Source organism: Somniosus microcephalus, chromosome 12 (assembly GCF_052327205.1).
Source record: "Somniosus microcephalus isolate GS21.2 chromosome 12, FLI_Smic_1.0, whole genome shotgun sequence".
NCBI classification, from domain to species: domain Eukaryota; kingdom Metazoa; phylum Chordata; class Chondrichthyes; order Squaliformes; family Somniosidae; genus Somniosus; species Somniosus microcephalus.
This window is the reverse complement of record NC_140998.1, coordinates 29,618,432-29,645,409: the sequence shown is the minus strand read 5'-3', so window position 1 is coordinate 29,645,409 and position 26,978 is coordinate 29,618,432. Positions and strand designations below refer to the sequence as shown.

Below are 26,978 nucleotides of genomic sequence, written 5' to 3'. Positions count from 1 at the left end.
CTCCCTGCAGTGCAGTGCTGTCTCTCCCGGGATGCGAGCCTCCCTGCAGTGCAGTGCTGTCTCTCCTGGGGTGTGAGCCTCCCTGCAGTGCAGTGCTGTCTCTCCCGGGGTGCGAGCCTCCCTGCAGTGCTGGCTGTCCCAGGGTGTGAGCCTCCCTGCAGTGCCAGTGCTGGCTGTCTCTCCCGGGATGTGAGCCTCCCTGCAGTGCAGTGCTGTCTCTCCCGGGATGCGAGCCTCCCTGCAGTGCAGTGCTGTCTCTCCCGGGATGCGAGCCTCCCTGCAGTGCAGTGCTGGCTGTCCCAGGGTGTTAGCCTCCCTGCAGTGCAGTGCTGGCTGTCTCTCCCGGGATGCGAGCCTCCCTGCAGTGCAGTGCTGTCTCTCCCGGGGTGCGAGCCTCCCTGCAGTGCTGGCTGTCCCAGGGTGTGAGCCTCCCTGCAGTGCAGTGCTGGCTGTCTCTCCCGGGATGTGAGCCTCCCTGCAGTGTAGTGCAGTGCTGTCTCTCCCGGGGTGCGAGCCTCCCTGCAGTGCAGTGCTGTCTCTCCCGGGATGCGAGCCTCCCTGCAGTGCAGTGCTGTCTCTCCCGGGATGCGAGCCTCCCTGCAGTGCAGTGCTGTCTCTCCCGGGATGCGAGCCTCCCTGCAGTGCAGTGCTGTCTCTCCCGGGGTGCGAGCCTCCCTGCAGTGCTGGCTGTCCCAGGGTGTGAGCCTCCCTGCAGTGCCAGTGCTGGCTGTCTCTCCCGGGGTGTGAGCCTCCCTGCAGTGCCAGTGCTGGCTGTCTCTCCCGGGGTGTGAGCCTCCCTGCAGTGCAGTGCTGTCTCTCCTGGGATGCGAGCCTCCCTGCAGTGCAGTGCTGTCTCTCCCGGGATGCGAGCCTCCCTGCAGTGCAGTGCTGTCTCTCCCGGGATGCGAGCCTCCCTGCAGTGCAGTGCTGTCTCTCCCGGGGTGCGAACCTCCCTGCAGTGCAGTGCTGTCTCTCCCGGGATGCGAGCCTCCCTGCAGTGCAGTGCAGTGCTGTCTCTCCCGGGATGCGAGCCTCCCTGCAGTGCAGTGCTGTCTATCCCGGGATGCGAGCCTCCCTGCAGTGCAGTGCAGTGCTGTCTCTCCTGGGATGCGAGTCAACCTGCAGTGCAGTGCTGTCTCTTCCGGGATGCGAGCCTCCCTGCAGTGCAGTGCAGTGCTGTCTCTTCCGGGATGCGAGCCTCCCTGCAGTGCAGTGCTGGCTATCTCTCCCGGGGCGCGAGCCTCATAGAAACATAGAAGATAGGAGCAGGAGTAGGCCATTCAGCCCTTCGATCCTGCTCCGCCATTCAATGAGATCATGGCTGATCATCCAAATTCAGTACCCGGTCCCTGCCTTCTCCCCATATCCCTTGATCCCTTTAGCCTTAAGAAATATATCCAACTCTTTCTTGAATATACTTAATGAACTGGCCTCCACCGCCCTCTGTGGCAGAGAATTCCACAGGTTCACCACTCTCTGGGTGAAGAAATTCCTCCTCATTTCAGTCCTAAATGGCTTACCCCTTATCCTTAGACTATGACCCCTGGGTCTGGACTCCCCGGCCATCAGAAACATCCTTCCTGCATCTAGTCTGTCCAGGCCTGACAGAATTTTATAGATTTCGATGAGATCCCCTCTCAATCTTCTAAACATCCAGTGAGTATAAGCCCAATCGACACAATCTCTCCTCATACGTCATTCCTGCCATCCCAGGTATCAGCCTGGTGAATCTTCGCTGCACTCCTTCCATGGCAAGAACGCCCTTCCTCAGGTAAGGCGACCAAAACTGCACACAATACTCAAGGTGTGGTCTCACCAAGGCCCTGTACAACTGCAGCAAGACATCCTTGTTCTTGTACTCGAACCCTCTTGCTACGAAGGCCAACATACCATTTGCCTTCTTAACCGCCTGCTGCACCTGCATGCTTACCTTCAGCGACTGGTGTACAAGAACACCCAGGTCTCTTTGCACTTCCCCTTCTCCCAATCTATTACCATTCAAATAATAATCTGCCTTCCTGTTTTTGCCACCAAAGTGGATAACCTCACAATTTTCCACATGATAGTGCATTTGCCATGTTTCTGCCCAATCACCCAACCTGTCCAAATCGTGCTGGAGTTTCACGACATCCTCCTCACAGCATACCCTCCCCCCCCAGCTTTGTGTCGTCTGCAAATTTGGAGATATTACATCCAATTCCCTCGTCCAGATCATTAATATATATTGTGAACAGCTGGGGCCCTAGGACCGATCCTTGCGGTACCCCACTAATCACTGCCTGCCACTCGGAAAACGACCCGTTTATTCCAACTCTTTGCTTTCTGTCCGCCAACCAGTACTCTATCCAAGTCAATACCTTGCCCCCTATCCCATGTGCCTTAATTTTGCATGCTAATCTCTTATGCAGGACCTTATCGAAAGCCTTCTGAAAGTCCAAATACACCACATCCACTGGTTCTCCCTTATCTATTTTACCAGTTACATCCTCAAAGAATTCCAGTAGATTAGTCAAGCATGATTTACCTTTTGTAAATCCATGTTGACTTTGTCCGATCCAGTCACTGCTTTCCAAGTGCTCTGCTGTTACATCTTTTATAATGGACTCTAGCATTTTCCCCACTACCGATGTCAAGCTTACCGGCCTTTTCTCTACCACCTTTTTTGAATAGTGGGGTAACATTAGCTACCTGCCAATCCATGGGTACCGTTCCAGAGTCTATCGAGTTCTGGAAGATGACCAGCAATGCATCTACTATTTCTTGGGCCACTTCCTTAAGTACCCTGGGATGTAGATTATCAGGCCCTGGGGATTTATCAGCCTTCAGTCCCATCAATTTTCCTAACACCATTTCCCTACAAATACTGATTTCTTTCAGTTCCACCCTTTCATCAGACCCTATGTTCCCCGGCATCTCTGGGAGGTTATTTGTGTCCTCCTTTGTGAAGACAGAACCAAAATATGTATTTAGTTGGTCTGCCATTTCTTTGTTCCCCATTATAAATTCCCCCGATTCTGACTGCAAGGGACCTACGCTTGACTTCACCAATCTTTTTCTCTTCACATATCTATAAACACATATCTATATCCTCAGTGCAGTGCTGGCTGTCTCTCCCGGGGCGCGAGCCTCAGTGCAGTGCTGTCCCTCCCGGGGTGGGAGCCTCCCTGCAGTGCAGTGCTGTCTCTCCCGGGGTACGAGCCTCAGTGCAGTGCTGACTGTCTCTCCCGGGGCGCGAGCCTCAGTGCAGTGCTGGCTGTCTCTCCCAGGATGCGAGCCTCCCTGCAGTGCAGTGCTGTCTCTCCCGGGATGCGAGCCTACCTGCAGTGCAGTGCTGTCTCTCCTGGGATGCGAGCCTCCCTGCAGTGCAGTGCTGTCTCTCCCGGGATGCGAGCCTCCCTGCAGTGCAGTGCTGTCTCTCCCGGGATGCGAGCCTCCCTGCAGTGCAGTGCTGGCTGTCCCAGGGTGTTAGCCTCCCTGCAGTGCAGTGCTGGCTGTCTCTCCCGGGATGCGAGCCTCCCTGCAGTGCAGTGCTGTCTCTCCCGGGGTGCGAGCCTCCCTGCAGTGCTGGCTGTCCCAGGGTGTGAGCCTCCCTGCAGTGCAGTGCTGGCTGTCTCTCCCGGGATGCGAGCCTCCCTGCAGTGCTGGCTGTCCCAGGGTGTGAGCCTCCCTGCAGTGCAGTGCTGGCTGTCTCTCCCGGGGTGCGAGCCTCCCTGCAGTGCAGTGCTGTCTCTCCCGGGATGCGAGCCTCCCTGCAGTGCAGTGCTGTCTCTCCTGGGGTGTGAGCCTCCCTGCAGTGCAGTGCTGTCTCTCCCGGGGTGCGAGCCTCCCTGCAGTGCTGGCTGTCCCAGGGTGTGAGCCTCCCTGCAGTGCCAGTGCTGGCTGTCTCTCCCGGGATGTGAGCCTCCCTGCAGTGCAGTGCTGTCTCTCCCGGGATGCGAGCCTCCCTGCAGTGCAGTGCTGTCTCTCCCGGGATGCGAGCCTCCCTGCAGTGCAGTGCTGGCTGTCCCAGGGTGTTAGCCTCCCTGCAGTGCAGTGCTGGCTGTCTCTCCCGGGATGCGAGCCTCCCTGCAGTGCAGTGCTGTCTCTCCCGGGGTGCGAGCCTCCCTGCAGTGCTGGCTGTCCCAGGGTGTGAGCCTCCCTGCAGTGCAGTGCTGGCTGTCTCTCCCGGGATGCGAGCCTCCCTGCAGTGTAGTGCAGTGCTGTCTCTCCCGGGGTGCGAGCCTCCCTGCAGTGCAGTGCTGTCTCTCCCGGGATGCGAGCCTCCCTGCAGTGCAGTGCTGTCTCTCCCGGGATGCGAGCCTCCCTGCAGTGCAGTGCTGTCTCTCCCGGGATGCGAGCCTCCCTGCAGTGCAGTGCTGTCTCTCCCGGGGTGCGAGCCTCCCTGCAGTGCTGGCTGTCCCAGGGTGTGAGCCTCCCTGCAGTGCCAGTGCTGGCTGTCTCTCCCGGGGTGTGAGCCTCCCTGCAGTGCCAGTGCTGGCTGTCTCTCCCGGGGTGTGAGCCTCCCTGCAGTGCAGTGCTGTCTCTCCCTGGGTGCGAGCCTCCCTGCAGTGCTGGCTGTCCCAGGGTGTGAGCCTCCCTGCAGTGCCAGTGCTGGCTGTCTCTCCCGGGGTGTGAGCCTCCCTGCAGTGCAGTGCTGTCTCTCCCGGGATGCGAGCCTCCCTGCAGTGCAGTGCTGTCTTTCCCGGGGTGCGAGCCTCCCTGCAGTGCTGTCTCTCCCGGGATGCGAGCCTCCCTGCAGTGCAGTGCTGTCTCTCCCGGGGCACGAGCCTCCCGGACTCTCCCTCCGCCCGGCTCGCGCTTGACTGCAAACCCGTCTCGCGCGGAGCAGCGGAGGCGCCATTTTAAATTCTGCTTCAAACGAGGAGGGAAGGTCCCAAATCCCTGAGGTAAATCAGTCACTTAAATCTGGTACTATTCCCTTTTTCAATCGGGGAAATATTGAAGCGGCGTGAATAACAATTTGTTTTTTTTTTAAACTCTTTCTGAAACCCAACGTCACGAGGATGTTTTGGAATAACATGTTATGGATTAATTTTTGAAAGCAGTTTACGAAAATGCTGTTCCTGGAATTTATAATCCATGTTTTAATTAATCATTTAATAGTGCATAGCAAGCTGTGTTTAAAAAGCAGAGGCTGATCTGTCATGAACTTTGAATGTCCAGTCTGCCTGAGCCAGTTTCCTGTCCTTCATGCAGTTGGTCCAAAACTCAGCTGCTTATATCCTATCCCACTCTGCATTATCCCCGCCCTCGCTGACCCATACCATCCGGAGCTGAGCTTCCAATTCCATATCCTCTCCATCACACAGTTCGCCCACTTCTCCCTCCATAACGTTGCTCGCCTCAGCCCCTGCCTCAGCCCACCTGTGGTGTATGTCACCTGTACCACCTTAAGAGAACTACCTTAAGAAGATGGACTACTTTCTCTTGCTACTGTATATTGTAGTACCGGTGGTGACCACACCGGTATATAAGCTCTGTGTAGTAATTTGTAAAGCAGTTCAGCCCTGACCTTCAAGTAGTAAAGACCTGTTTAAGTTTTTCCTGTTGTCTGTGTCCAGTTATTTAAAATAAGTATATCTGGAACACACAGACTCAACAGTGGCGACGAGTCGATCTTACCCAGCGGCAATTGCATCCAAGGCAGCTTCGTCCCCAGAACGGGCGTCGACAAGAGGCATCCGCCCTCATCATCCTGCTGAGCACCGCATTCGCACGGGAGGCATCGAGAACCCGGGTTGGAATTGCTGACCACGAAGTCCACCATCAGCGACAGGCAGTGATCATCCTTCTTCCACGGCGGTGGGTAAGCCGATCTAGCGACACGGGCAGAAAGTCGGCCGCATTGTCAGTGGAGAAGGGGGGCGAGACCGGAGGAAAAAGGGCGGAGAACTCGACCGCAGCCGGTGTAAAGGGCCGGGCTGCAATCGAAATAGACGCGCAGCAAGAAAGGAAGCGCTAATACCCACGAGGACAGCGGGGAGTAAAAGCAGCAGCGTCGGGGGAAATTAAGGACCGCTGGGAGGCGAGAACGGCAACAGCGCGGTAATCGCCATTGTAGCGGGAAGCCGCCATTTTAGTCGGCGCAGGAAGAAGACAAGCACGGGAAAAGCCGCCAAACGCGGGAAGCCGCCATTTTGGAAAAAAAAAGAAATACTTAAAGAAACTTACAAGGATGCCTAAAAACGGTAACATCACTGCTTTTGATAGCGATGTCGAAGATTGGGCCACTTATGTGGAGCGTATTGAAGTTTATTGTACAGCAAATGAGATACCGGCTGAAAAGAAAGCACTAACCCTATTAAACTCGATGGGTGCGAAGACGTACGGGTTATTAAGGCACCTTGTAACACCAGATAAACCGGCGGATAAGACTTTCGCGAATATCGTTACTATCCTGCAAGAGCATTTAAACCCCACGCCGCTGCTGATAGCGGAACGATTTAAATTTTACAGAAGAACGCAGCTGAAAGAGGAAAGCAACGCTGAATTCTTAATTGAACTGCGCAAGCTATCAAAGTACTGTCAGTTTGGTACAGGACTAGCAGATGCTCTGAGAGATAAGTTCGTGTGTGGACTATTAAAAGAAGGAACTCAGAAGCGACTGCTAGAGGAAAAGGACCTTACGCTAGATAAAGCTGTCACCATTGCAGCATCGCACGAGGCGGCGGCACGAGGTACCGCGGAAATGCAGCTAAGGCCATCGGAACTCAGCACCAATCAAATGGCATTGGGTGCAGTAAAATGCTATCGTTGCGGAAGGACAACGCACGATCAGAACCAGTGCTGGTTCAAAGATCAAGAATGCAGAAAATGTGGCAGACTCGGTCACATAGCGAAAGTATGCCGGTCAGGAAAGAAGACCAGCAACAAAAAGTCACCACAGAAGAAGTACAAGAAAGTACACAAGGTGACAGAGAACAGTTCGGATGAACAGAAGACGGATTCAGACTCCAGCAGTAAGGAACTGGGTTGTCTAAGAATACATAATGTGGGTAACACAGCAGACCACCAAACTATTTGGGTTACACTCCAGATAGCAGGAGTCCAAGTGAAGATGGAATTGGACACGGGATCGGCATTGACGGTCATGAATAAGCAAGATTACAAAAGGTTATTCTCACACATTCCCCTAAGGGATACGGAGATTGTATTAAAAACATACACGGGGCAAAGAGTGTACCCCATCGGAAAGATAAAAGTAAAGGTGGTCCACAAGGGTAAGGAAAGCAAAGGAATGGACTTGTATGTGCTACCTGAGGGAGGTCCACCACTACTGGGACGGGAATGGATCAGGAGAATAAATATGGACTGGCATTCCTTAAAAGCACTAACAGTAGATTCCGGTAAAAAAGACGATGTCAAACCTAAACGACTGTCCAGAATATTGGACGATGCTAAGGAGGTGTTCCAACAGGGACTGGGAACACTGAAAGGAATTACGGCAAACATCAAGGTTGAAGAACATGCAAACCCGAAATTTTTCAAAGCCAGACCGGTACCTTATGCGATACGACCTGCTGTGGAAGCTGAGCTGGAAGGGCTAGAACGTTCAGGAGTACTGTCAAAGGTGGACTGGAGCAAATGGGCCACGCCCATTGTTCCCGTCATGAAGCGTTCATTGAGCAACAAGCCGGGGGAACCGGGGAAGGTTCGCATCTGTGGCGATTTCAAGATCACTGTTAATCCGGTTCTTCACACGGTGCAATATCCGCTTCCGCGGATTGAGGATATCTTCGCTTCGTTGTCTGGCGGGAAACACTTCACCAAGATAGACCTGGCGCAGGCGTACTTACAGATGGAAGTTGATGAAGCGTCACGTCAGTATCTCACGATCAACACGCATAAGGGCTTATATCGGTATAATAGACTGGTTTTTGGAGTGGCATCGGCTCCAGCGATTTGGCAAAAGGCCATGGAGCAGGTATTACAGGGAATTCCTGGCACACAATGCTATCTGGACGACATTCTTATTACAGGAGATGATGATGAGGAACACCTTGCTAATTTGGAACAGGTGCTCACCGGATTGAATGAGTATGGACTTCGAGTTAATCGCCAGAAATGTGAGTTCTTTCAGAAGCGAATCTCGTACTGTGGTCACGTCATTGACCAGGAGGGGCTTCACAAGTCACCTGACAAGATCGAAGCTGTTGTGAAGGCTCCCGCCCCGGAAAATGTATCCCAGTTGAGGTTGTTCCTAGGGTTGATTAACTATTACCATAAGTTTCTGCCAAATTTATCCACGGTGCTACACCCGCTGAACGCTCTTTTACAAAAGGGAGTGCCATGGAAGTGGAGCGAGGACTGTAAGCGGGCTTTTCACAAAAGCAAGGCATTGATCACCTCTAAGGAAGTGTTGGCTCACTTTAACCCAACGCTGCCTATTCGTTTAGTTTGTGATGCTTCTCCATATGGTATTGGGGCAGTGCTATCACATAAGTTGCCAAATGGTTTGGAAAGACCAGTCGCGTTCGCATCCAGATCATTGACCTCCGCTGAGCGCAACTATGCTCAGATAGATAGGGAGGCTCTCAGCCTCGTGTGGGGAGTAAAAAAATTTAATCATTACCTGCAAGGCCAAAAGTTTACGCTGCTGACAGACCACCAGCCGTTGGTTTCCATTTTTAACCCTAAGAAGGGTGTTTCGGTGATGACAGCGCAGAGGCTCCAGAGATGGTCCCTTTTCCTAGGGGCACATCAATATGAGATTGAATTCAAAGGTACAAAGCAACATGGTAATGCTGATGGGCTGTCGCGCCTGCCACTACCTACAGCGGAAGAGGCACCGACAGTTGACCCTGTTGAGTTATTTCACTCGACCATCATCGAATGTTTGCCAGTCACCAATGCGAGTATTGAGAGGGAGACCAGGAACGACCCGACACTGTCTCGGGTCTACGAATTGACAGTGAAGGGATGGCCAGCACATGGCGAACCACTGTTACCGGCATTCTCAGCCAGACGAGAACAGCTGTCCGTTTGTCAAGGAACATTGATGTATGGAACAAGGGTGATTATTCCTCCTAAATTAAGGGAGAGAGTTCTAAAGGAACTGCATGAAGGTCATCTGGGGGGAGTCAAGATGAAAAGCCTTGCTAGGGCTTATGTGTGGTGGCCAGGTATCGACAAACAAATAGAGGATCTGACTAAAAGCTGCTCAGGGTGCTAAAAAGTTCAAAATGCACCTCCAATTGCACCGCTGCATCCATGGGAATGGCCTTCAACCCCATGGCAGCGTGTACATATCGACTTTGCAGGTCCATTCATGGATTCCATGTTTTTGATAGCGGTAGACGCACATTCTAAATGGCCAGAAGTGATTAAGATGGCGACCACTACCTCGGAAAAGACGATCGCAGTTCTAAGAACCATATTTGCAAGAAATGACAACAGAAAATGCTGGAAAAACTCAGCAAGTCAGGCAACATCCGTGGAGAGAAATTTGAGTTGACGTTTCGGGTTTGACCCTTCTTCAAAACTGGAGAGAAAAGGAACTAGATCGAAGGCAGGGCTGCGATCGGACAAAAGAATAAAAGAACCAAAAGAAGTAAAAGAGATTAGAAGCTAGACGAGATGGTAATAGGCTAGAACAAATATGTTCAGACAACGGACCGCAGTTCGTGTCAGAAGAATTCCAGAAATTCATGAAGAAGAATGGGGTGAAACACTATACATCTGCCCCATATCATCCGGCTACAAATGGGTTGGCCGAGAGATTTGTACAAACGTTCAAGAAGGCGATAAAGGCCATGAGCGAAGACCATATTCCACTACAACACAAGGTGGACAATTTCCTAATGGCATATCGAAACGCCACACATGCAGTGACAAATCAAAGTCCTGCCATGATGTTTTATAACAGGAGGTTGCGGTCCAGGTTGGATTTGTTAAAACCAAATGTGCGTAGGGAAGTCGAAAAGAAACAGTTCCAGCATGTAAATAACAAAACCACTCGGAGTTTCGAAATAGGACAACCAGTGTTAGCCCGGGACTATAAGAATGAGTAATGGCAATCTGGAACAATTCGTGCCAGACAAGGACCCCTGATGTACACGGTAGAGATTGGTGAAAACGTAATACGACGTCATGCTGACCAACTTGTAGAATCGAGAACAAGGGTCGAACCCATGGCTACGGCAGAGACACCAGTGGAAGAAATTATTGAGCCTGTAGCATCTACCTCAAACGCGAACGTACATGAGGATGTTCAATCCATAAGAGATCAATTAGAGGAGTCACCCCAGCAACCAGAATCAGAGACCCCTGAAAGGCGTTATCCAACTCGGATCAGGAGGCCTCCTCAGAGACTGAATCTTTGAACAGTTGCATGAAAGTTGTATATATGTTATCCATGTTATGTTTAAATTGGGGTGTACACTGTTAAGCTAAAAAGGGAGGAATTGTGGTGTATGTAATCTGTACCACCTTAAGAGAACTACCTTAAGAAGATGGACTACTTTCTCTTGCTACTGTATATTGTAGTACCGGTGGTGACCACACCGGTATATAAGCTCTGTGTAGTAATTTGTAAAGCAGTTCAGCCCTGACCTTCAAGTGGTAAAGACCTGTTTAAGTTTTTCCTGTTGTCTGTGTCCAGTTATTTAAAATAAGTATATCTGGAACACACAGACTCAACACCATCTTCCTCCGAATGCTTCAGCCATGCCTTTGTCACCTCTAACTTGGTTATTACAATATTCTCCTGGCTGGCCTCTCATCCTCTACCCTCCATAAACTTCAGCTTCTGAAATTCCGCTGCCCATATCCTCTTCCGTACCAAGTCCCGCTCACCCATCGTTCCTGTTCTTGCTGACCTACAATTGTTCCTGGTCTCCCAATGCATTCAATTTTAGATTTTTATTCATGTCTTTAAATCCTATAATTGCCTCACCTTTCCCTATTTTTGTAACCCCTCCTTATGAACTCTGTTGCTTTGACTCCATCTCAGGTGCATATTCCCCTTTGTTTACCCCACCATCTGTGACTACCTTCAGCCACCTACGCTGTGGGATTCCCACCCTAAACCTGTCCACCTTCCTATCTTCTTTTACGACCCTCCTTATACCTAACTTTTTGATTAAACTTCTAGCTACTCCACCTAATCTTTCCTTCTTTGGCAAGGTATCCACTTTCCTCAAGCCTCTGTAAAGCATCTTCGGACATTTCCTATTTTAAAGGTGCTATATAAATGGGCGTTATATATCCCAGTAGTGCTTCTCCGCCATGCTTTAGTGCCTCGGCGCCGATGGACGGGTCACATTGTGCGCATGCCCGATACGAGACTCCCAAAACAAGCGCTCTACTTGGAGCTCCGGCACGGCAAGAGAGCCCCAGGTGGGCAGAGGAAATGCTTCAAGGACACCCTCAAAGCCTCCTTGAAAAAGTGTAACATCCCCACCGACACCTGGGAATCCCTGGCCCAAGATCGTACAAAGTGGAGGAGAAGCGTCCGGGAAGGCGCCGAACACCTCGAGTCTCTTCGCCGGGAGCAAGCGGAAGCCAAGCGCAAGGAGCGCACATCAACCCAAGCACCCCACCCACCCGCCCCTTCAACCACCGTTTGCCCCACCTGTGACAGAGACTGTAGGTCCCGCATTGGACTCATCAGTCACCTGAGAACTCATTTTTAATGTGGAAGCAAGTCATCCTCGGTTCCGAGGGACTGCTTAAGAAGAAGATATATCCCAGTGTACTAGTTTGTTGTAAATAACATTTTATAATCAAATTATGTTGAATATTACCAGTCCATTAAAAACTACGATTGGCCACTAACAAAGGGAATTTTTAAAAGTTGTTTATTGATTATGTGGTAGTTATAGAACATCATTATAACAACACTTTGCCACTGAGTATAAATGCATATTCATAGCCATGACTTGCCACATGGGGAGTTCTCTACAACTGCTGTGCACAGAGCAGAGCAGAGGTTCTTCCCCATTGAGACATATGTTAAATTCATGGGCAAATCCCACTACACCACTGTCACGCAACATCTACAGTGCAGTAACATAGATCAATGTTTGAGAGAAAACTAGTTGTCTTCTTAAACTTGAAAATTATATGTGGCATGGAGGAAGGGAAGCAAAGTACATTTTGCTCATTCCATTTTGGGATTGTCAGATCTTCCAACCTTTTTGTCACCAAATGGGTTGAAGGCCTGAGTATAAGGCATCGAAAAGAGGCTAAGAAGCCACATTCATGGATGCTCAGTCGTTAAGTAAATTCAAGGCTGAGATCGATAGATTTCTGGATATTAAGGCAATCAAGGCATATGGGGATCGGGCGGGTAGGTGGAGTTGAGGTAGAAGATCAGCCATGATCTTATTGAATGGGGGAGCAGGCTCGAAGGGCCGAATGGCCTACTCCTGCTGCTATTTCTTATGTTCTTATTCATGGTATCTGCACTCCCATGCTGTGTTTTCCATCAGTACCCTTTCTTACTCTAATAACAGTCAATCTTAGAATCATAGAAAGTTACAGCACAGAAGGAGGCCATTTTGGCCCATCGTGTCCGCGATGCCCCACAAAGAGCTATCCAGCCTAATCTCACTTCTCAGCTCTTGGTCCATAGCCCTGCAGGTTACAGCATCCCAAGTGCACATCCAAGTACTTTTTAAATGTGGTTAGGGTTCCTGCCTCTACCACCTTTTCAGGCAGTGAGTTCCAGACCCCCACAACCCTCTGGGTGAAGAAATTTCCCCTCAAATCCCCTCTAAACCTTCCACCAATTACTTTAAATCTGTGCCCCCTGGTTTTTGACCCCTCCGCTATCACTGGCCGTATCCAGATGCATAACCCATTCTAAAGTCTGGTTCATTACTTATACCTTTAACTTTGAAAAAAGATAGCTACAAGTATATATACAGATGATCAAAAGTGCTGTTGTTTGAACAAGGAATCTTAAATTTACTGCCCCCGCCCCCCCCCCCCCAACACAGTTTGTAGGAGAATTAGAAAGTATGCATTATGGGAAAAATTAATAGCATATTTCTGCACAAAAACAAACTCAAGCTTTTTCAAAACAGTTTGGGAAATTATTTTATTGAATAATAATGTTAAATGCATGGCATGCTGAGATGAGCGGGGGTTATTGAATACAAAAGTACTGAAGGCATTTTCATTTTTAAGCTTGATTTAGATCATATTCCCGAGGAGGTAATTCTGGAACAAAACAGAAGGAGCGTCAAAGATCTAATAGATGGTACCAGCATAGGTTGAGGGCTGAAAGAGATCCAGAGCAAAACACCACGAGAGGCTAGATGATGGGAATAGAGGCCTGGGTAAATAAAAGACCGAGACCAAAGATAAAGTTGCTGTGAAAGGACTGACAAAATCTGAAGAAAAAGAGAGCCAAAGTATTTGTATCCTCTCTTCTATTATCTAACATTCCTTCTTCCCTGTAATGAAATCTGTTTGTCTTGGTCCTGTATTCGTTTTGCACTCAGGTATATTACCCTCCCCCACTGTGTATAGTTTCACTTCCTCTTTCCCAACTAACCTGGGAGGTTCCAGGTCTTGGCTCTTGGCTCCGCCCCTGACTTCTCTTACATAAAGATCCCAGGATCTGTATGACTCATTCCTGTGAACCAGTCGGCGTGTTGAGATGTTAGCTCTGATCTTAGTGATTAAAAGCCAACTTGTTAAAGTCTATAACTTCTAGTTTTGTGGTTATTGAAGGCCCATCAATTTTAATCACTAAAGAATACTAGGATGGATCGACTCCTAAAACCAGAGCGTCTGGACTTGGATCCACATTCTGCTGAAGCATCAAATCAATTTGGACACTGGCTCAAATGCTTCGAACTCTTCGCGGGGGCCTCATCCGCTAGCGAGGTAGATAAACTGAGTCTACTGACTACTCGCGTAAGTCATCGGATTTATTTGTTCATCCGGGATGCCACCTCTTACACGGAGGCCATCACTATCCTGAAGGCCCAATACCAGAGGCCGGTAAACGAAGTGTACGCCAGACATCTGCTGGCTACACGCAGGCAGCGACCAGAGGAATCAATGGACGATTTCTTACAGGGCCTAAAGGACCTGGCCCGGGACTGTAACTGCAAGGCCGTGACGGCCAACGCGTACTCTGATGAATTGGTCCGCGATTCCTTCATCACGGGCCTCAAATCGAATTATATCCGGCAGAGACTGCTGGAGAAGGAGGTCCTGGACTTAAAAAAGGCAGTGGCCACTGCGCGATCGCTGGACGTGGCCCAGAAAAACTCTGACTCTTATTCTTCCGGCCATGCGGCCCTCACCGCCTTGTGCGCGCCGAGGGGGCTGCCATCTTGGAATCAGCCACCTTCCTCATCCAGGTCTCAGACCAGCTCTACGCCGCCGGAGTCCCCACACAGAAGTTCACCCAGGAGTCCTACTACAGCGGCAATGTCTCGAGGCCCGAAATGCTACTTCTGCGGCCAGGCCGAGCACCCCAGACAACGATGCCCAGCGAAGGACGCTACATGCTTCAAATGTAAGAAAAAGGGGCATTTTAGCAAAGTCTGCAGGGGGAATCCGATTTCCAACTCCGTCACCGCCTCGTGCGTGCCGTGCGGGCCGCCATCTTGGGATCCGCCATCTTTTCCCGACTCAACGGCCGCCCAGGGCCCAACAGTGGCTTCGATCACGGTGGATCAATCCAGGCCACACCCGTTGACAAAATCCATGATGGACATACAGGTAAACGGGAATTTAACAAAATGTTTAATTGACTGTGGGAGTACCGAGAGTTTTATCCACCCTAGCCTGGTACGGCGGCACTCATTAACGGTAACCCCTACACGGAGCAGAATTGCTATGGCTGCTAAGCCCCACACTTCGGACATTTTGGGCTACTGTGTGGTAACACTGACTGTAAAAGGCACGGACTACAAGGATTTTAAACTCCTCGTGATGCCAGAACTCTGTGTTAATGTAATCTTGGGCCTGGACTTCCAGTGCCACCACGAAAGTGTCACGCTAGCATATGGCGGGTCCCAGCCGCCACTCACAGTCTGTGGCCTATCAACCTTAAAAATCAGCCCACCCTCTTTATTCGCTAATCTCGCTCTGAACTGTAGGCCCATAGCGACCAAAAGTAGATGGTACAGTCTGGAAGACAGACACTTTATCAAGGCGGAAGTGGACAGACTCCTGCGGGAAGGCATTATTGAATGCAGTACCAGCCCGTGGCGTGCCCAAGTATCACACACGTCTGTGTGGAGTTTGCACATTCTCCCCGTGTTTGCGTGGGTTTCCTCCGGGTGCTCCGGTTTCCTCCCACAGTCCAAAGATGTGCGAGTTAGGTTGATTGGCTATGATAAATTGACCCTTAGTGTTAGGGGGATTAAATACGTGGGGTTACGGGGATAGGGTGGGATATGTGTTGGTGTAGGGGTTACGGGGATCGGGTGGGATATGTGTCGGTGCAGGCTCGATGGGCCGAAATGGCCTCTATCTGCACTGTGGGGTTTCTGTGATTCTGTGATTCTGTGACCTCAAATCCGCATATCACCAGCTCCCCATTAGAACGGAGGACCGCCCATACACCGCCTTCGAGGCGAACGGGCGCCTCTACCATTTTCTCAGAGTGCCCTTCGGAGTAACAAATGGGGTCTCGGTCTTCCAACGTGAGATGGACCGCATGGTTGACGAGAATAAACTACAAGCTACCTACCCCTATTTGGACAATGTCACTATCTGCGGGCACAACCAGCAAGACCACGATCTAAATCTTGCGAGATTTTTAAAAACTGCCCTAAAGCTGAATCTAACCTACAACGAAGACAAATGTGTCTTCAACACAACCTGTCTCTGTATCCTCGGCTGTGTGGTGGAAGATGGGGTAATTGGACCGGACCCTGACCGATTACGCCCCCTAAAGGAACTGCCCCTGCCACACAATCCCAAAGCTTTAAAAAGGTGCCTGGGATTTTTTTCGTATTATGCCCAATGTGTGCCCAATTACTCTGATAAGGCCCGACCCCTCATTAAATCGACGTCCTTCCCACTATCAGCTGAAGCTCGGGAGGCTTTCACCAGTATTAAACAGGACATTGAAAGGGCTGCAGTGTGTGCAGTGGACGAATGCATTCCCTTTCAAGTCGAAAGCGATGCGTCAGACTTTGCCTTAGCTGTGACCCTCAATCAGGCTGGGAGACCTGTGGCCTTCTTCTCCCGAACCCTTCAGGGACCTGAAATCAGGCACTCTTCTGTCGAGAAGGAGGCACAGGCTATAGTGGAGGCAGTGCGGTACTGGAGACACTACCTAGCCGGCAAACGTTTCACCCTGCTCACCGACCAGCGGTCGGTGGCTTTCATGTTTAATAACAAACAAAGGGGGAAAATGAAGAATGACAAAATACTCAGGTGGAGGATCGAACTATCCACGTTCGACTATGATATTATGTACAGGCCGGGAGCCCTTAATGAACCCCCAGACGCCCTATCACGGGGAATGTGTGCCAGCATTCATACGGACAAATTACAGGGTCTCCACAACGACCTCTGTCACCCAGGGGTCACCCGACTATACCATTTTATAAAGTCCCGCAATCTGCCCCACTCCATCGAGGAGGTCAGGGCAATGACCAGAGCCTGCCGCATCTGTGCGGAATGCAAGCCACGTTTCTACAGGCCTGACCGTGCACACCTTATCAAAGCCACACGGCCATTCGAGCGCCTAAGTCTGGACTTCAAGGGACCCCTTCCGTAACGTATACTTCCTCAATATCATTGATGAATATTCCCGCTTCCCCTTCGCCATTCCCTGCCCAGACATGACCAGTGCCACGGTCATCAAGTGTCTCTGTAATCTATTCTGCATGTTTGGCATGCCGAACTACATACACAGCGATAGGGGGACGTCATTCATGAGTGACGAGCTGCGCCAGTTCTTGCTCTCGAAGGGGATAGCCACTAGCAGAACCACTAGCTACAACTCCCGGGGTAATGGGCAAGTGGAAAGGGAGAATGCTACTGTTTGGAAGGCTGTCACGTTAGCCTTAAAGTCAAAAGGCCTTCCGACCTCCCGCTGGCAGGAAGTCCTCCCAGACGTGCTCCACTCCATAAGGTCTCTGTTATGTACTGCCACTAATGCTACCCCTCACGAAAAGATGTTCGTTTTCCCCCGGAAATCCACCTCGGGCATATCTCTACCCGCGTGGCTGACGTCTCCGGGGACAGTACTATTGCGGAAGCACGTGAGAGGCCATAAAATGGACCCCCTTGTGAAAAAGGTACAGCTCCTCCATGCAAACCCTCAGTACGCCTATATCGAATACTCTGACGGGCGAGAGGACACTGTTTCCATAAAAGACCTCGCTCCCTCGGGGAGCGGAGAGAACGATGGGAGACTACCCGATGAAGACCTACACTACAAAGAGACAGGACGCCCAGAGGTATCAATACCCAACTTTAACCTGGAGGACACTGCAGATAACTTGGAAGACACTGCGGAGGCCCGGACAGCGGAGGAACCAGAATCCACTCCCCTAGAAGCACCCCAACCGGCTTTGCGCCGATCCTTAGAACTGCAAAACCTCCTGACAGACTCACTTATACCAACTTTTAAGAAACATCACCCCGATGGACTAAATCTATAGAAGGGGTGAATGTAATGAAATCTGTTTGTCCTGGTCCTGTATTCGTTTTGCACTCAGGTATATTACCCTCCCCCACTGTGTATAGTTTCACTTCCTCTTTCCCAACTAACCTGGGAGGTTCCAGGTCTTGGCTCTTGGCTCCGCCCCTGACTTCTCTTACATAAAGATCCCAGGATCTGTATGACTCATTCCTGTGAACCAGTCGGCGTGTTGAGATGTTAGCTCTGATCTTAGTGATTAAAAGCCAACTTGTTAAAGTCTATAACTTCTAGTTTTGTGGTTACTGAAGGCCCATCATTCCCCAATTACTTTTTTTATTGGCCTCGCACTGCCGGTTTCTCCCACCCTCCCTTAATTCTTTCTCAAAACGTGTGTAAGCACTGCAAATCTTACATAAATGTATTTTAATACCCCCTTCTAATTGTTATTTCTCTCACTCTTTTGTATCCCCCTATAGCCATATGATTTTGTGGTCAGAAGTTTGAACAGAACACCTGTGCCTAGACTTGTCTCACTACGGCCTTGTAGCTGGACAAAAGCAGAGTGCGGACTGGGAAATTGGGTTTTGTTTTGGCAAGTGAAGAAATGCACTTTTCATGGTTTAAAGATAAATAGTTAAACAAAAAAAAAACTTGATAAGGAAACCTGTTGTCAAAAGCTTATATAAACAAGTACTGAAATACTCATCTGCTCTCAATGTCTTTAAATTAATGTGTGGATAACTGACAGATTTTGTGAATTTCTGGACCTGTCATGCTGCATTTTGACATTTTTGCTTATAATCCCAGCCTTGGATCAATCCTAAGTAAGCTTGCTTGGAATAACAGTGACTGAATTCAGACGGGAAAAGCCTGAGGGCATCAAGTGATCTGCAGCACGGAAGAAAATAACCTGTTGATTGTTACAGAATTTATTGGAGCAACACAATTGTGCTTATGTATGTGAATTACAACACTGAATTGAAATTCCCCCTCGTGACACATTATCTGAAGGGGAATACTGGCCAAAGGAGAAGCAGGTATTTGTTCATTAGCCTGAGAAAATTATCACGTTGAACACTAGAAAGCTGGGGTCAAAGCAGTCCCAGAGCACAATCAAACTGTTTGCAGGATTGTACAATTAGCATTTTTCTGAGAACTTTTTCCGTCTCCAATTTTCAGCCACACTCTGTGCCCTAGGAGCCATTGTAGACATTGGCAGTGAGTATCAGCACCTGCTTGATCTTTGGGGACATCACAGTAGAGCCCAATCTTGTTATCACATTCTAGAGGGAATAGCTGGCCGATATTCTCCTTTTCTCACGGCTCTGAGGCCAATTGTATTGCCCCCAACTACCACACCGACTCAGATCAGCAAACGCCACACAGCGCAGAAATTGCACCTGGGGCCTGGTGGGTGTTGCTCAGCTGCTCACTGGACAAACTTGCTAACTCATCAGGGCGTCCCAGATAGATGACTTAAAATTGCTTTGTGAATGATCAGATAAATAACGCAGCCAAACAAACAAACACCTTTCCCGAGCATGACAAATAAAGCGAATAATGCTTTAACGGAAGAATTTCATAATTAACACACACACATTTTGCTTTCAGAGCTAATGTTTGTGGAAGACAATGCTGTTCTGGATGGACTGTGAGCCCTGGTACAAACAGATGTATAAAACGTAAGTACAATATTTAAGAAAAATTGGAAATTACATAATTTTTTTATCTTGGCTGTTTACATTTAACTAAATAATGGAAAATAATACTGATCAGATGGATGTTGGATATTTAATTTTATGATCAATTGACTTCAACCATAACACTATGAATACTTGCCGCAACTATGTATCATCTTTCTGTAACCTGAAGGAAGAGGACTGAGAAAATATTTGCAATCGCACCGCTTAAAGTGGGCGCATTGGTGTCAACGCGATTTGCCTGCTATAAACGGGAGGGTGTAACCAAGTAATTTTAAAACAATACTTGGTTGCTGCTTTATCTTAATTTATATACAGTGGTGCAAAAGAGTACTCACCGCCTTCCAAAGCGAAATCCCGTGCAAAAGCATCTGGGCCAGTGTCCTCGAGTACTTTACCTGACAGTGGAGATCCCGAAGCTGGCAGACAACGCGGCACGGGGGACAAGAAGAAGTCGCGCACCATCTGCAACAACGAGATGCTCAACAAGCAACTTTGTTGCCGTAGTTGTGGAAGCTGGGTCCCGCTATGACGATCTCCTCCTCCTGGGTATTCCCTCAGCACACCATCCTCCAGCATGGCTATGTAAAAAGTTGCATCGCTCCCCCGGACTCCATGTTTTCAGATTCTTTTGAGTGCCTGGATCCCCCTGGGGAGCAGCTGCCCGTCCCCAGCTGGACTTGGAGCGCAAACCCGGCTCCCCGAGATCGATCTCTTTGCAGAACGGCGCGGCTTGAGGCTACAATGATTCTTTTTAACAACATACGGTCATAGAGTCATAAAGGCACAGAAGGATGCCATTCGGCCCATCGAGTCCGTGCCAGCTCTCTGTAGAGCAATCCAGTCAGTCCCATTCCCCCGCTCTATCCCCGTAGCCCTGCCCCAGGAACAGAGAAATTAAAACATATGTTTTCTGTGCTCCTGACCAAGAAATCCGACTCTAACCCGGCCACCACTGGCGGCAAGTTGCACTTGAACAAGGTGCGAACAGCTGATTGAAGCTGCTTGAAGTGTCCGAAATAGTCGGTGTTCTTAATACTTTTTAAGTGGCGCCTTTGTAATTGATGCCAAGGTTCTGGCAAATCGTTTGCACCATTTGCCCTGATATGGGCAGCTATCCGGGTTAAGTGTGGATGATGTAAGTGGTGGGTGTTAAGTCTGTGTGTTATAATGAGAATTACTACACAGACCACAAGAGTAACTTTTAACAGGTCTTTACTAGTGAAGGTCCGGGCTGAACTGCCCAATAAATCATTACGCAGCACTTATATACCGGTGTGGTCACCACCGGTATTACAGTATGCAGCAGCCAAGATAAAGTAGTGCAACCCTTAAAATAGTTCTCTTAAAGGTGGAACGGTTACATACACTACAATCCTCCCTTTTTAGCTTAACAGTATATATTCCCCATTAAACATAACATCATAACATATATACACAACTTCATGTAAAAACAGTTCACAGATTCAGGCCTAGAAATTCAGTTGGCGCCGCGCCAGGGCTTTAGCGCCGGAAATTTAGCGCCAGCGCTAAGTCCCCCTGCGCGCGCCAAAAATTCAGTAGCGCCGCGCCCAAATGGCTGCCAGCGCTACAGGAGGGTGTCAGCGCCTCGAAATGGGCGCTGACTGCCACATTGCGGCGCAATTCCGGCGCTGCGGCACCCGATGCGGTGCGGCAGGCTGGGGAAGTGCAGGCCTCCTCCTTCAGTTAAGGAGGAGCTGCCTGCACCCGCCCGCTGGCCGTTGAAATCTTGAAAAAAATGAGCCCGGCACCTCGGAGAAGTGCCGGGCTCGCAGGCCAGATGCATCTGTTCCGCGGGGGGGGGGGGGGTGGAGGAGTCCGGGGAGGGAGGTGCGGGCAGGCGGCCGGCGGGAAAGCGGCCGGCCGCCGCGCGACCTTAATGCGCCGGCGCTAACTCGCGTAGGACTCTGCTGAAACATCGTTAGTTGCGGCTGCCACGGGCGAGGCGGCCGCAACTCAATTTCGGCGTTGGGGCCCGTCACCACGGCAACCGGGACGCTGCGCAGACCGATGACGTCATCGGTGCCGGCGCAGCGCAACCGGTCTAACGCCGATGGCAGGGCCCCACTGAATTTACAAACCGGCCATAACTCCGGCGCTAGGCCCTCTAGCGCCTCAAATGGGGCGCTAACCCTACTGAATTTTCAGCCCTCAGTCTCTCTGGAGGCTTCCTGACTCGGTCTGGATAACGCCTCGGTGGTGTAGTAGTTTTCGGTGGTGTAGTAGGTTTTCGTTGCTTGGGTGACTCATCTAATAGTCCTTCACTGGACTTAACAGCTTGAACTTTCGTAACTTCAGAACCAGCATTGTTGACTTCTAAAGGCTCGAGTACCTTGGGAAGTTTTTCTACTTCCAGACTGATTTGGCTCAGTTCGGAGGGACCACGTGCGTGACCTGGTAGGGGTGATAATGGTTCAGATGATAATGGTTCAGATGAGTCATCATCTTCTGCTTCTTCTCTATTGTCTTCTATTTCCTCCATCACTTCAGCTTTTGCCTCTGCCACCAATTCCCTGAGTGGCTTATTACTGCTGACACTGCTCACAAAAGGGTGCTCTTTCTTCTTAGCTTTCAACTGATCGATGAATTTGACATAATCCCTTTCTTGCTCAGCTTTGATTCGTTTGGCCTCATCGCGCAGACGGTTTGTGTGTTCCTGTTCCATTTTCTCAATCAGCTGCTTCTGCTGTCTTTCCAGATTCTCCCACTCTGTGTCAAAGAACTTTTTCTTTGCATTCATCTCTTGCTCAAAACGGCGAATCATTTGTTCTAATTGCTGTTGTAGTTTGAAATGGAGTTGAGTTCGAGCCCGGTGTTCCTCAGAAATGTGCATGTCTGTAGACTGGACAGACTCAGAATTCTCTGTCAAACTATGTTGTTGTTGTTCAGTGGAATTCTGTTCTGCTACTTTGTTCTCTTCTGAAGCATTTATGCACTCCTTCGTTTTTCCATCAGTAGACTGCAAGTCCATTTTAGACTTGTCTTTTGCACATGGGCTGGTCTTACCATCATCAGTTCCAGAGTCTGAGCTGATTGTCTTCACCGAGTTCTCACTCTCTCCTTTGTCACTGTCACTGCTGCATATGCCCTCATCCAATATTCTGGACAATCGTGCAGGTTTGACATCTTTTCTTTTTCCGGAATCTACCGTCATTGCTTTTAGGGAGTGCCAGTCCATATTTATTTTCCTGATCCACTCCCGTCCCAGAAGTGGTGGACCTCCCTCAGGTAGTACATATAAGTCCATTCCTTGGTGTTCTTTGCCCTTGTGTCTCACCTTGACTTTTATCTTTCCGATGGGGTATACTCTTTGCCCCGTGTATGTCTACAATACTATCTCTGTATCCCGTAGGGGAATATGTGTGAATAACCTTTTGTAATCTTGCTTATTCATGACCGTCAACGCCGATCCGGTGTCCAATTCCATCTTCACTTGGACTCCTGCTATCTGCAGTGTGACCCAGATAGTTTGTCGGTCAGCTTCCTTACTCACATTGTGAATTCTCAGACTACCCAGTTCCTTGCTGTTGGAGTCTGAATCTGAATTCTGTTCATCCGAACTCTTCTCAGCCACTTTATGTACCTTTCTGCACTTTTCCTGTGGTGACTTTTTGTTGCTGGTCTTCTTTCCTGACCGGCATACTTTAGCTATGTGACCAAGCTTGCCACATTTTCTACATTCCTGGTTTTTAAACCAGCATTGGTTCTGATCGTGTGTTGTCTTCCCACAACGATAACATTTCGTTGTACCCAAAGCCATTTGATCTACGCTGAGTACCGCTGCCTTCAGCTGCATTTCCGCAGTGCCTCTCGCTGCGGCTTCGTGTGACGCTGCAATAGTGACAGCCTTATCAAGTGTAAGATCATTCTCTTCAAGTAGCCGCTTTTGTGTTCCTTCTTTCGACAATCCACACACGAATTTGTCTCTCAGTGCCTCTGTCAGTCTTTCCCCAAACTGACAGTATTTCGCCAGCTTACGCAGTTCAATTAAATACTCCGCGTTGCTTTCCTCTTTCCGTTGCGTTCTCGCATAAAATTTAAATCGTTCCGCTAACATCAGCGGTGTGGGGTTCAAATGATTTCTCAGGACAGCAACAATATTAGCGAAAGTCTGATCCGCCGGTTTAGCTGGTGATAGAAGATGCTTCAATAGCCCGTATGTCTTCGCACCCATTGAGTTTAGTAAGGTTAGTGCTTTATCTTTACTTGATATTTTATTTGCCTTATGATAAATCTCTATGCGTTCTACATACGTGGCCCAATCTTCAACATCGGAATCGAAATCATTGATGTTACCACGCTTAGGCATCCTCGCAATCTTCTTGAGAAACACAAAGAAATTTTTCTTTTATTTTTTTTACAAAATGGCGGTTTCCCGCGCTTGTCTTCTTCCCCCGCCTATGAAAATGGCGGCTTCCCGCGTTTGCCTTTCTCCCCCGCTGGCTGTAATGGCGATTGCTGTATTGCTGCGTTCGCCCTCCCCAGTGGTTTTCAAATCGTGTCTCCCAGCCCCTCTTGCAGTCCGGTCCTTTCCCCCCCGGCTGCGGCTGAGTTTTCTGCGTTTTTTTTTAAAAAATTTCTCCCGCGCCTTATGCTGTCCCTGTCGCTGCGCCTCACAGCCTCGGTAGCTGCCCGGCCTTTTTCACCGGTCACGGTCGAGCTCTCTCTCGACGCTGTTGCGTCTCCCAGCCCGCTTGCAGCCCGGTCTTTCGCACCGGCTGCGTTTGCATTCACCGCGGCTCCCGTGCCTTACGCTGTCCCGGTCACTGCGCCTCGCGGCCTCGGTAGCTGCCCGGCCTTTTTCACCGGTCGCGGTCGAGCTCTCTCTCGACGCTGTTGCGTCTCCCAGCCCGCTTGCAGCCCGGTCTCTCACACCGGCTGCGTTTGTATTCACCGCGGCTTCCGTGCCTTACGCTGCCCCAGTCTCAGCGCCTCTGGCCCCGACTTCTGTCCAGCTCTTTTCCCCCGGCCGTGGTCGAGTTCTCCGCCCTTATATCCTCCGTTTTTCCCTCCCCTACTTCACAGCCAACGTGGCCGACTTGCTGCTCGTCGCTGATCGGCTTACCCACCACCGTGATAGAAGGGATGATCACTGCCTGTTGCTGATGGAAGGCTTCGTGTCAGAATTCTTCCTTTGCTCTGCAGACCCGAGTCTTTTCTCAGCAGAATGATGAGGGCGGATGCCTCCTCTCGACGCCCGTTAAACTGCCTTGGATGTATCTCTGCCGCAGGGTAAGATCGTACTCGTCGCCACTGTTAAGTCTGTGTGTTATAATGAGAATTACTACACAGACCACAAGAGTAACTTTTAACAGGTCTTTACTAGTCGAAGGTCCGGGCTGAACTGCCCAATAAATCATTACGCAGCACTTATATACCGGTGTGGTCACCACCGGTATTACAGTATACAGCAGCCAAGATAAAGTAGTGCAACCCTTAAAATAGTTCTCTTAAAGGTGGAACGGTTACATACACTACAGTGGGGACTGTATTTAATCAAATTAACTTTTAACTGTAATTCAAAAAGAAGATTTGCATTTCTATAGCACCTTTCCCAACCTCAGGATGTACCAAAGCACTTTACAGCCAATGAAGCACTTTGAAGTGCAGTCACTGTTGTAATGTGGGAAACGCAGCAGACAATTTGCGCACAGCAAGCTCCCACAAACAGTAATGTGATAATGACCAGATAATCTGTTTTTAGTGATGGTGGTTGAGGGATAAATGTTGGCCAGGACACTGGGGATAACTCATTGGAGGTACGGGACACTTGCGTTACTTGTTTCTTCCTGTGCAGACACTGTGGAATTTGTACAGAAAAATTCACTGCAGAAAAACAAATCCACATGTAATTAAAAAAAAAAGTTTTTCATTGAAATGGCCACATGTCTGTCAGAACATGTTAGTGATGTGATGGCAGCATTGCCAGGCTATAACTGCTCAAGATGAACAATACTTTTGGATCCAGCAGGAGCACTTTAACTTATTTTTAACCTATTGTTGCTGCTTTGAAACTAAGCTTTGTCCTGTGCTGACCCGTAGTGGTCGACAAAAGTAATCATATTGAGTGACATGCTGTTGATTCATTTCTTGAGTGTTGGTACAATTCTGGGCCAAATGAATGTCAAAAGTGTCCTCATTCTGATGATGGTTAAGGGTCTTGATTCATTTTCAGAGTCTCAATTTAGTTTACAGTGAACGTGAGTCTGTGGAATAGAAATTGTCTTCACAATTTGCACCAAATTTCCCTGTTTAAAAAAAGTTAAAAGAATAATGTGCAAAAATATTTATGAAATTTGCAGTGGCAGAAATTTTGCTTGAGCTTAAGTGTAGCTAACACAAGGAACCACTTTCAGACCTCCAGAGTTTCTCCTTCTGCATTCCACAAAAGGTTTTAAATGTACTGCTTAACTTTTGCAATACACTAGTAGAGCTCTTGTGGCATGACACACTGGGCTCGATTTTGCCAGCACTCAGGGGGCAGGTTTGGAGGTGGGTCAGGTGGGAAACTTGCAAAAAATGACGGCGGTTTCCGATCCCGCTGTCAACCTGCCTCCGCACAGCTTTCCCAAAGGCGGGCTTGCAGACTCCGTTTCGGTCCCACCTCCAAGCGGCGGGATAGGCCCTTAAGGCACTTAACTACCACTTAACTACCTCTATAATCCCATTTTGAGAGGCCTTTCAAATTTTGCCACATTTTCAGCATGTTGCACGGCTCTCCTGAAACACGCCAGCTAATCCTGTCAGGTTCACAAGTGGCTGGCTTCCTCACAGCTGCAGCTCCACCATAAAAATGGAGCTTTCAACAAGGATCAGTTGCAGGTGGACCCATACATCTGGATGGACCCGGAGGCACAGGGTCCACATGCAGCTGAGCAGAGCTGGGAGCAGCCTGCGGCCTCCGACGAGGACTCTCCACTGCTTTCCATGTCTCCACCATCTGCTCTTGCTCACTTGTGAGCTGTGATACAGCAGGTTACAACAGTACTCTATCTCTCCAAGGTCCCACTGAGGTGTGCGTATCTGCGCTGGTGCTGGGTGCGCATAATTCAGCTGACGCTGTGCCCTCAGAGGTTGCAGGTTCGTCTGAGGAGTCTTCTGGCTCAGGCTCTTCCTCCTGGACAGTGGGGAGGGGGGCTGTCGATAGTCCTGTGGGGGAGTAAAGGAATGAGTTAGACATGTGATATTAATGTAGCATGCACATGGAATTGTGCAGATGATCATAAGTCAATCTGTTTGAGCATCAGAAGCCATATCAGTCACTCATGCAATGTAAATGAGAGAGATGTAAAACTATTCTGTCACCAGCTTGCTCTGATGCGCCCATCTGTCCGTCCCCCACTTCCAGATCCTCCTTGGCTCCAACGATCTCTAGGGCCGCCTCCTCAGTGCTGGTGAGATGGGCTATTGAGGGTGGCCCTCCTCCTGTCTTCGCCCTTTCCCTCTAATGTGGGCTCTCTTTTCCTGCAATGAGGGACACAAGTGGAGTTTGAGTGAGAATGATGGAGTGAGTGCAGAGAATCCATAGCATAGATGCTTAGAAGGACACAAAGATGGAATGAGGTCCCAATACCAAGGGCCCTCCCTGTATGTTGTTAGTTGTTGTCATAGCATCACAGTGATAGGGAGTGTGAGGGCAGCACAGTCAAATAGTGAAGTGATTGTGTACATAGAGAGAGAGGGAATGGTTA

General features: G+C 49.5%; 1 protein-coding gene across 1 annotated transcript in view; it reads left to right on the top strand.

Annotated features, from left to right (window-relative positions):
* Positions 1-26,978, top strand: part of LOC147109099 (latent-transforming growth factor beta-binding protein 2-like) — an 817,740-nt gene that overhangs the window by 54,021 nt on the left and 736,741 nt on the right. Inside the window, exon 2 of the mRNA XM_086002712.1 lies at positions 19,178-19,248. Within this exon, the coding sequence (XP_085858838.1) occupies positions 19,178-19,248 (71 nt within the window). The remainder of the gene's footprint in view (positions 1-19,177; positions 19,249-26,978) is intronic.